Source organism: Vitis vinifera, chromosome 18 (genome assembly GCF_030704535.1).
Source record: "Vitis vinifera cultivar Pinot Noir 40024 chromosome 18, ASM3070453v1".
Lineage (NCBI taxonomy): Eukaryota > Viridiplantae > Streptophyta > Magnoliopsida > Vitales > Vitaceae > Vitis > Vitis vinifera.
The window spans coordinates 25650783-25660000 of record NC_081822.1 but is presented as its reverse complement, the minus strand read 5'-3'; the positions used below and the strand labels follow the sequence as shown (position 1 = coordinate 25660000).

General features: G+C 38.4%; 1 protein-coding gene across 2 annotated transcripts in view; it reads left to right on the top strand.

The window, feature by feature from the left end:
- LOC100254868 (DEAD-box ATP-dependent RNA helicase FANCM) overlaps positions 1-6829 on the top strand; it is a 54843-nt gene extending 48014 nt beyond the window's left edge. Inside the window, exon 22 of one of the 2 annotated variants that reach the window (XR_002028943.2) lies at positions 5910-6023. Coding sequence is in view for 1 of the 2 variants with exons in the window: in XM_010666897.3 (XP_010665199.1) it covers positions 5910-6453 (544 nt within the window). In the remaining variant the exon portion in view is untranslated. Of the gene's footprint in view, positions 1-5909 lie in introns of both variants that reach the window. The other variant, XM_010666897.3, reaches the window with a different exon arrangement.
- Positions 6830-9218: the final 2389 nt, after the last annotated feature.

Genomic DNA, 9218 nt, shown 5'->3' with positions numbered 1-9218 from the left:
AACTTGTTTTAAATTTTGGACTCAGGCCAAAGGATTATATACGAATGATATCCAGCGTCTTTATAAGGTGGCTTCTGCTATTGTCCATATCAACCAATAGGACTTGGATCTATCTACTTATATTGGCCAGATTGCCTCTCTTAAGGAGGAGTTCTTGACTGTGATGCCTCTTACTCTTGATGTTGGGGCTCAACAAACACAGCTTGACAAGTTCTTCATGGTTCTTACTCTTATTGGCCTCCGTTCGGATCTTGAGCCTGTCCGCGATCAGATTCTTGGTAGTTCATCAGTTCCGTCCTTGGATGATGTGTTTGCTCGCCTCCTCCGTATCTCCTCCACTCAGACTTTGCCATTGGATAGCACTTCAGATTCTTCTGTGTTAGTTTCTCAAACTAGCTCTCGAGGAGGCCGCAGTGGTACCTGAGGTAGAGGTCAACGTCCTCATTGCACCTATTGCAATAAACTTGGCGACACTCGCGATCGTTGCTATCAGTTACATGGACGACCTCCTCGCACTGCCCATGTGGCCCAGTCCTTTGATTCTCTGCTGCCTCAGCCTCCGAGCTCTTCCGCATCTCAAGCTTCTGTTGCCTTTGTTGCCCAACCTGGTAATGCCTCTGCCTGCCTTACCCACACATCTTCTCTTGGACCCTGGATTCTAGATTCTGGAGCTTCTGAACACTTATCTGGTAATAAGGATCTTTTCTCCTCTATTACTACTACTTGTGCTTTACCTACTGTTACCTTAGCTAATGGTTCTCAAACTGTGGCTAAAGGTATTGGTTTGGCCCTTCCTCTGCCTTCTCTACCTCTCACTTCTGTCCTTTATACTCCTGAATGTCCTTTTAATCTTATTTCCATCAGCAAAATCACTCGTACTCTTAATTGCTCTATTACCTTTTCTGATAAATTTGTGACCTTGCAGGATCGGAGTATGGGGAAGACGATTGGCATAGGACGTGAGTCTCAAGGCCTCTATCACCTCACCTCGGATTCATCTCTTACAGTTTGCATTTCCACTGATGCTCCTCTCCTCATTCACAATTGTCTGGGCCACCGTAGTCTCTCCAAGTTCCAGAAGATGGTCCCTCGTTTTTCCACTTTGTCGTTGCTTCCGTGTGAGTCATGTCAGCTTGGGAAACATACTCGTGTCTCATTCCCAAAGCGTTTGAATAATCGGGCAAAGTCTCCTTTTGAGCTTGTCCACATTGATGTTTGGGGTCCTTGTCGGACTGTGTCTACTTTAAGATTTCAGTATTTTGTCACTTTCATTGATGACTATTCTCGATGTATTTGGTTATTTTTAATGAAAAATCGAGCTGAGTTATTCTCTATTTTCCAGAAATTTTATGCTGAAATCCAAACCCAGTTCAATATTTCTATTCGTGTGTTATGTAGTGACAATGTCAGAGAATATTTTTCAGCCCCATTTACTTCGTTTATGTCTCATCATGGGATTCTTCATCAATCTTCTTGTGCTCATACTCCTCAACAAAATGGGGTAGCTGAATGCAAGAATCGACATATTGTTGAGACAGCTCGTACTATCCTCCTCCATAGTAATGTTCCTTTTCGTTTTTGGGGGGACGCTGTTCTTACCGCTTGTTATTTGATTAATCATATGCCCTCTCTGTCTTACACGATCAGATTCCTTACTCCCTTCTCTTCCCTGACCAACCACTTTATTTCCTTCCTCCTCGTGTCTTTGGTTGTACTTACTTTGTTCATATTCTCACTCCTGGACAGGACAAGCTTTCTGCCAAAGCCATGAAGTGCCTCTTCTTGGGATACTCCAGACTTCAAAAGGGTTATCATTGTTATTCCCTTGAGACTCATCGATACTTTATCTCCGTTGATGTCACCTTCTTTGAGGACTCACCATTCTTTTCCATCACATCTGAGTCTCTTTCTGTTTCTGAAGTCTTGCCTATTCCCATTGTCTCCCCACCTGATGCTATGCCTCCTCGACCACTTCAGGTTTATCATCGTCGCCCTTGTGTCGTTGCTCCTCTCACTTTTGCTGAGGCACCTGCTGACTCACTTCTTATCCCTTCGGCTTCACCTGCCCTGGCTCTGCCTTCTCCTAATGACTTACCCATTGCTGTTCGGAAAAGTACTCGCTCTACTCGTAATCCTCATCCTATTTACAATTTTTTGAGTTATCATCGATTATCTTCACCCTATTCTGCTTTTGTTTCTGCTATATCCTCTGTTTCTCTTCCAAAGAGCACCCATGAAGCTCTTTCCCATCCAGGCTGACGACAGGCAATGATGGATGAAATGGCTGCTCTACACTCTAATGACACTTGGGATCTTGTTGTTTTACCCTCTGGTAAATCTACCGTTGGCTGTCGTTGGGTCTACGCAGTTAAGGTTGGTCCATATGGTCAGGTTGATCGCCTTAAGGCCCGCTTAGTTGTTAAAGGCTATACTCAGGTTTATGGTTCTGATTATGGTGACACATTCTCTCCTATTGCCAAGATTGCTTCTGTCCGTCTGCTTCTCTCCATGGCTGCTATGTGTTCTTGGCCTCTTTATCAGTTGAATATTAAAAATGCCTTCCTTCATGGAGATCTTGCTGAGGAAGTTTATATGAAGCAACCTCTTGGTTTTGTTGCTCAGGGGGAGTCTGTTTTAGTGTGCAGGTTACGTCGTTCTCTATATGGCTTGAAACAATCTCCTCGAGCATGGTTTGGCCGTTTTAGTTCTGTTGTTCAAGAGTTTGGCATGCTTCGTAGTACAGCAGACCATTCAGTTTTCTATCATCATAACTCTTTGGGGCAGTGTATTTATCTGGTTGTTTATGTGGACGACATCGTCATTACAGACAGTGATCAGGATGGTATTCAGAAACTAAAGCAACATCTTTTTACCCACTTTCAGACCAAAGACTTGGGGAAACTCAAGTATTTCTTGGGAATTGAGATAGCTTAATCCAGTTCTGGTGTGGTCCTTTCCCAAAGGAAGTATGCTTTAGACATCCTGGAAGAAACCGGTATGTTAGACTGTAAACCGGTAGACACACCTATGGATCCGAATGTCAAACTTGAACCAGGACAGGGGGAGCCTTTAGGAGACCCCGGGAGATATCGACGGCTCGTAGGTAAATTGAACTATCTCACCATTACTCGTCCAGACATTTCTTTTCCTGTGAGTGTTGTTAGTCAATTCCTACAGTCACCATGTGATAGCCATTGGGATGTCGTAATCCGCATTCTTCGATATATAAAAAATACACCAGGCCAAGGTGTGTTGTACGAGAACAGAGGTCATACTCAGGTTGTTGGTTACACAGATGCAGATTGGGCTGGCTCACCTACAGATAGACGTTCCACTTCAGGGTACTGTGTTTTTATTGGAGGTAATCTAATATCTTGGAAGAGTAAGAAACAAGATGTAGTGGCCAGATCTAGCGCTGAAGCCGAGTATCGAGTTATGACTTTGACAACATGTGAACTCATATGGTTGAGACATCTTCTTCGAGAGTTGAGGTTTGGAAAGGATGAACAGATGAAACTCATCTGTGATAACCAGGCCGCATTACATATTGCATCCAATCCAGTCTTTCATGAAAGGACCAAACATATTGAAGTTGACTGTCATTTCATTAGAGAGAAGATTGCATCAGGATATGTTGCTACAAGTTTTGTTAATTCAAATGATCAACTAGCAGACATCTTCACTAAATCTCTCAGAGGTCCTAGGATTAAATATATTTATAACAAGCTTGGTGCATATGACGTATATGCTCCAGCTTGAGGGGGAGTGTTGAATATAATGTATTTATAGTGTATAATCTTTCCTTGTTAATATAGGTCACATGTATGGTAGTTAGGACTCCTAGCCTTGTATATATATATATTTCTCAATTGTAAGTAGATATTACATGAATGAGAATTAAGGTCTTTCTTCTTTCTCTCTCTCTCAACAATGTCCAATGTGCGTCTAAGGTTACCTACAATAAGTGAGGAATTTTATTTATTTTTTCATTGTTGGATAACCCTGTTAGGTACATGTCTAGCCAATAAGTATGCTGTAAACATATCCCATACACAAGCACTTGGCATGTCATGCCTGAAATGTGTGCTTCACATATTTTGAAGCTTCTTATAACAAACATAGGTTAAAATTGGCTGCCAAATATCCTTTTTTTATTCCTTTTTGCTTCACATCTTAGTGAATGAGGCCAGAAACGAATATAGAAAATTGATTTTCAATTGATGAATCTCCTATCTTGCTCTTTCTCTCATTTATATTTCTTCTATCCTTAAGCAGGATTTGAGACTATACTGTATGTCCCTGCAAGAAAAGGACTTAGTCTGTGGCTGATGTAGGATAACATTTAGAAGTAGAGAACATCTGTCATCTATTAAAAAGCAGGCTAGGTTAAGGCAATCCATTTCTTCTGGAGTTTTTGTGGAAATGAAAAAATGTTAGAGCTTGTAGATGGATGTATGTGTGCTAGGGGGGAGGGAGGGAGGGAAGCAGAGGGGGGAGGGTTTGGTTGTGAATAATTAGGAAAGTATCTGGACAGGAAGAGGAAACTAGTGGGCTGAAGATAGGATGAGGATTAGGAATAAGTGGTTGGGCTTTCAGTTTAAAAGGAAAATATATTCCTGTTTCCTCTGTTTTTTCTTTTTTTGGTATCAGTAGATGGTTCTATTATAGGAAAGAATGTAGAATTAGAATGAGGAGGATATAGAGTATTGCTAGTTGAGGGAAAAGATGTGCACCCCATTTCAGAAGAATATGGCAAGACTAGGATTGCGTCTGGTGAGATCTATGGGTATTCATGGATTCTTTGTGGTAGGAGACTTGGCTTTAGTTATATTGTGGGTCTCACTGGAGAAGTGAGACCTTAAAAACTTGACTTTCACAAACACAAAAGCAATTGATCTGTCTAGGGATTTGGGCTGTTCTTAAATTAGATTTCCTGTTGAGCTAACTGGACAACAAATTGGTTGATCAACCAAGGGGCTTCATTGCTAAAGGTATTTGTACGGAATTTCATGCCTTTTAAGTTTAGTTAGAATTTTTGGGAGGGAGATGCCCTTTTTTGTTCTTTTATTCGTTTTTTCTATTCTTATTTTTTCCATTGATAGATAGCTCTTTCCTCTAATCCTATTTGTTTCATTTGTAATGAAATGAATTGCTGTTTCCAATCCAAAGGAAACACAATAAATATTGTAAAATAATGATCATGATGATTATGGTGATAGCCTCAGTGGCTCTGAGGCTTTTGAGAGTTTTTCAAAAACGGGGAAATAAATGGAATCTCATCATTAACTGAGTACAAATAATCTGCAATGTTCCTTTGTTGACAATTCATTGAAACACATAGGTTGGGGTTCAGAAATCCAGTTGTCAGACTCTCTGTGCTCAAATAAAGTTTTGGGGTCTAAAATTTGATAAAAGAAAAGTCTGTACGTAAGGACTATGATTGTGACATCAAAGAGGTTGTTCTTTTGAATTACCAAAACGCCTCTGAATATAGAGAATTTCAATTTCATGAACTTGGAGGAGGCTGGAAACATCAGATGAACCAAGAAATGGATCACTTTAGTTTCAAATGTACTTTGCTTTTGTACTATGCCTCTTACTGCTGTCATGCCTTAAGATTTGTCCCACTCGTAACTGTGGGTGCATTACTACAAACACCTTTTCTTATATTTGTGTAACTCATAATTGTTAACCTACAATCATACATGACAACTTTTCCTTGTTAGGATCTCATTTTACCATTTTGTGATGAAATATTCCATGGAGGAATATTTTTGTTTTGATTTTGGTCCATTCCTAAAATCTTCAGATGATCAATTTTCATTTCTCATTCTTTAGAATTACTCTGAATTTTATTGTCTGTGCTTTCTTATTGGGCTATATAGAAACTAATTGATCTTTTATAACAGGCGTTCTTTACTCAGTCAATCACCAGTTGTGAGGCAGCCAAACTTTTCTGCTGATTTTAGTCCTTGCACTCTGGCTCCCATGACCAGGATAACTGAAACTGGAAGCTCTTTGAGCAAGACAACGTATTCTCTAAATCAGTCTTCTGAGAGGAATACAGTTTCCATTCAAATCAACCCAGAAATAATCTCCTCAGAAGCAATACCATTGACTAGTGTTTCCCCAAGAGAAAATGAGAGAAAGTTGGAAAGTCGGAAAAGAAAATTGGGTATTTATCAAGGTGGATCTGTTCCTGCAATCAACTTAGAGAGACAATTTCAGTTGGAGGCTGCCAGCAAAGAATCATCCTTGCAACATCAAGCTGAGAAAATCGAAACAAATGGAGATGTGTTCTATGATGATCAATTTTATGAGGGGCTTGACCTTGATGCAGTGGAAGCTCAAGCTACCATGCTACTCAGACACAAATCAGAGTTGTTCACACAGAAGCAAGATCCACAAAGTCTGGATCTTTTTGGTTCTCCAACATTTGATCTTGGGATTTAATAGTCTGGAAATATAAAATCCCAGGCAATGCCCTGCAGAATTTGTGTGAAGGACTACTGCAGCCTGGAAATTTGATGGGTACAAGGTTTTTTATTCTTAGAAGCAATGTGATGAGCATCTTAGGGAGTGCAGACAGGTGTTATTTATGATAGAAATGGATGTAAACTAGGCATATTTGTGAAGGGCAGTGTACTCAGATGCTGTATGTCCTCATCATTTGTAATTAAAATGGTTCAGAATAAAAGTTTTGATCCCTGAGGAATGGAGCAAAACAGCCTGTGTGTTGGGTATACCTAAAGACTAAAGCTTTTAATTTAATTGCAAACTTAATTTGACATGTATTAAAATTTCAGAAGAAGATGAATTCAAACCTCAATGCATAGTACTCCAATTTATTAAGCCTATATATAAACATCTTCATATGTTTGCCCTCCTTAAAAGGTCATGCCTCATCTCGTATTAATTTAATAATTATATCATACAAATCTAAATAATTACCCGTCAAGTGGAATATTAAGTTTTAGTCCAAATTGACTTGATATACAATATCAGTCCACCATCACCTCATAATTTAAGTCTTGAAGTAACTAGCATTTACGTATACAAGTAAAACGACCAGAACTTGGGTAGGTTACATAGGTTTGGGTTCATGACAATTGTAGAGGCTAGAGCTGGCCATCAGCCTGAGGCAACACCAAACCCTATTTCTCCAAATGCGACACCATCATCACGGATCATCATCATGGACATCCAAGAAAGGAAATTTTACTTCTTGTATTCAAAAATCCTCGTAAGATTTACTCTTTATTCATTACATTTTTTCAATTTGATAAATATTTCCATAAAAATTTCATAATAATTTATTTCATTAAATACAACAAAAAAATAGGACCATTTAATAATTCCTTAATGAAGAAAATATTCTCTATGAAAAACTCTCAAAAATATTTATTTTGAAAATCTTCCGCCCGGTGACTCTTTCTTGTATCTAGGCATTGAGATGGAGGCTATAGTTTTCTCTCTAGACTGAAGGGGAGAATAACAAGACCTAGAAACCCTAACCTCGACCCCTTTATAGGCTTCCTGTTAGGCTTAAGTGACTTAACCCACTATGGGCTTGGGTCACTTAATCTAGCTAAAAAAGGTTGTTAATTGATTAATTAACTATACAAGACCTAATTAATCAGTTAGCTTAGTCCAGAGATACCATTCACTTATCCATGTGCAATATTGTATAATTATCAAAACACCCTTATACACAAAAGTGAACTAAAAACTCATCCAACCCTCATAAGTCATGTCAACAAGGAATATGAGCTCGAAGTGAGGATCACTGTGACCCATAAGAGTGCTGGCTCTCTCAGAATCAAATTCTGAAATTGACTCAACATTCTATTGTCAAGAGTCAACTGCACTTCAGTACCCTATGTATATTACAATGAGACACCAAGTGCTCAGGTTCATGACCTACTATCCATTGCATGCAAACTCCCTATGAATTGGTGTCTGTAATCTAACAAGGTAGTGTTATCACCTATCAAAATTACCTCTTAAATTCTTGAGTTACAAATCTCACTTATTATGTGATCACATAGCTCTAAGGAGCATATGTAAAATTCCATTAAAGGAATTATTGTAGTTACAGATTTCATGATCACATGTCCTTTGAGTCAACAACCTGAAGCCTTAAAATAGAACTCCTCAACCAAATAACTTGTGACGTTGTTTCAAAACATGATACGAATTCTACTTTTGTGGTCGAAGTAGCAACCAATGTTTACTTTGCACTTCTCCATGAAATGACCATTCTAGTTAATAAGAAGACATGTCTATATGTCGACTTTCTAGAATCAAGGCAGCTAACAAAGTCAAATTTTGAATATCTAACCACATCCAAATGGTCAAATCTCCTGTATGTAAGCTTGTAGTCTCTAGTCCCTTGAAGGTATGACATGACTTTCTTTGCAACTCTCTAGTGTTCCAAACCTAGATTACTTTGATATCTACCCAACATTCTTACTACATAAGCAATGTTAGGTCTTGTATAGACTTGAGCACACATTAAACTCCCAATTGTAGAAGTATAAGGAATGTTTTCATTTCTTTCTTCTCCAAATCATTACTTGGACATTAGCTTAAACTAAATCTGTTATCTTTTACGATTGGTGCTATACCAAGTGAACAATCCTTCATATGAAATTTCTCAAGAACTTTATTGATATAAATTTCTTGATATAGTCCTAATATCCCTTGAGATTTATTTCTCTTAATTTTTATGCCAATGACATAAGAAACTTCATCCATGTCTTTCATGTCAAACTGTTGTGAAAGAAATCGCTTTACTTCCTGAAGTGTGCTTAAATCATGTGAAGTAAGCAAAATATCATCCATATAGAGGACTAAAAAAATTATTTTGCTCCCACTAACCTTATGGTATATACATTGATCCATAATATTCTTCATAAAACCAAATGAAGAAATAACATCATGGAACTTTAAATACCATTGACGGGATACTTGTTTTAGCCCATATATAGATTTCTTAAGCTTGCAAACCATGTGATCATTCCCATTTGAGATGAACCCTTTTAGTTGTTTCATATAAACATCTTCCTAGAAATCTCCATTAAGGAAGGTTCTATTCACATCCATCTGATGTAGCTCTATATTAAAATGGGCTACTAATGCCATGATGATCCAAAATGAATCCTTCTTTGAAATAGGAGAGAAGATATCATGATAATGACTTTCTTCTTATTAAGTGA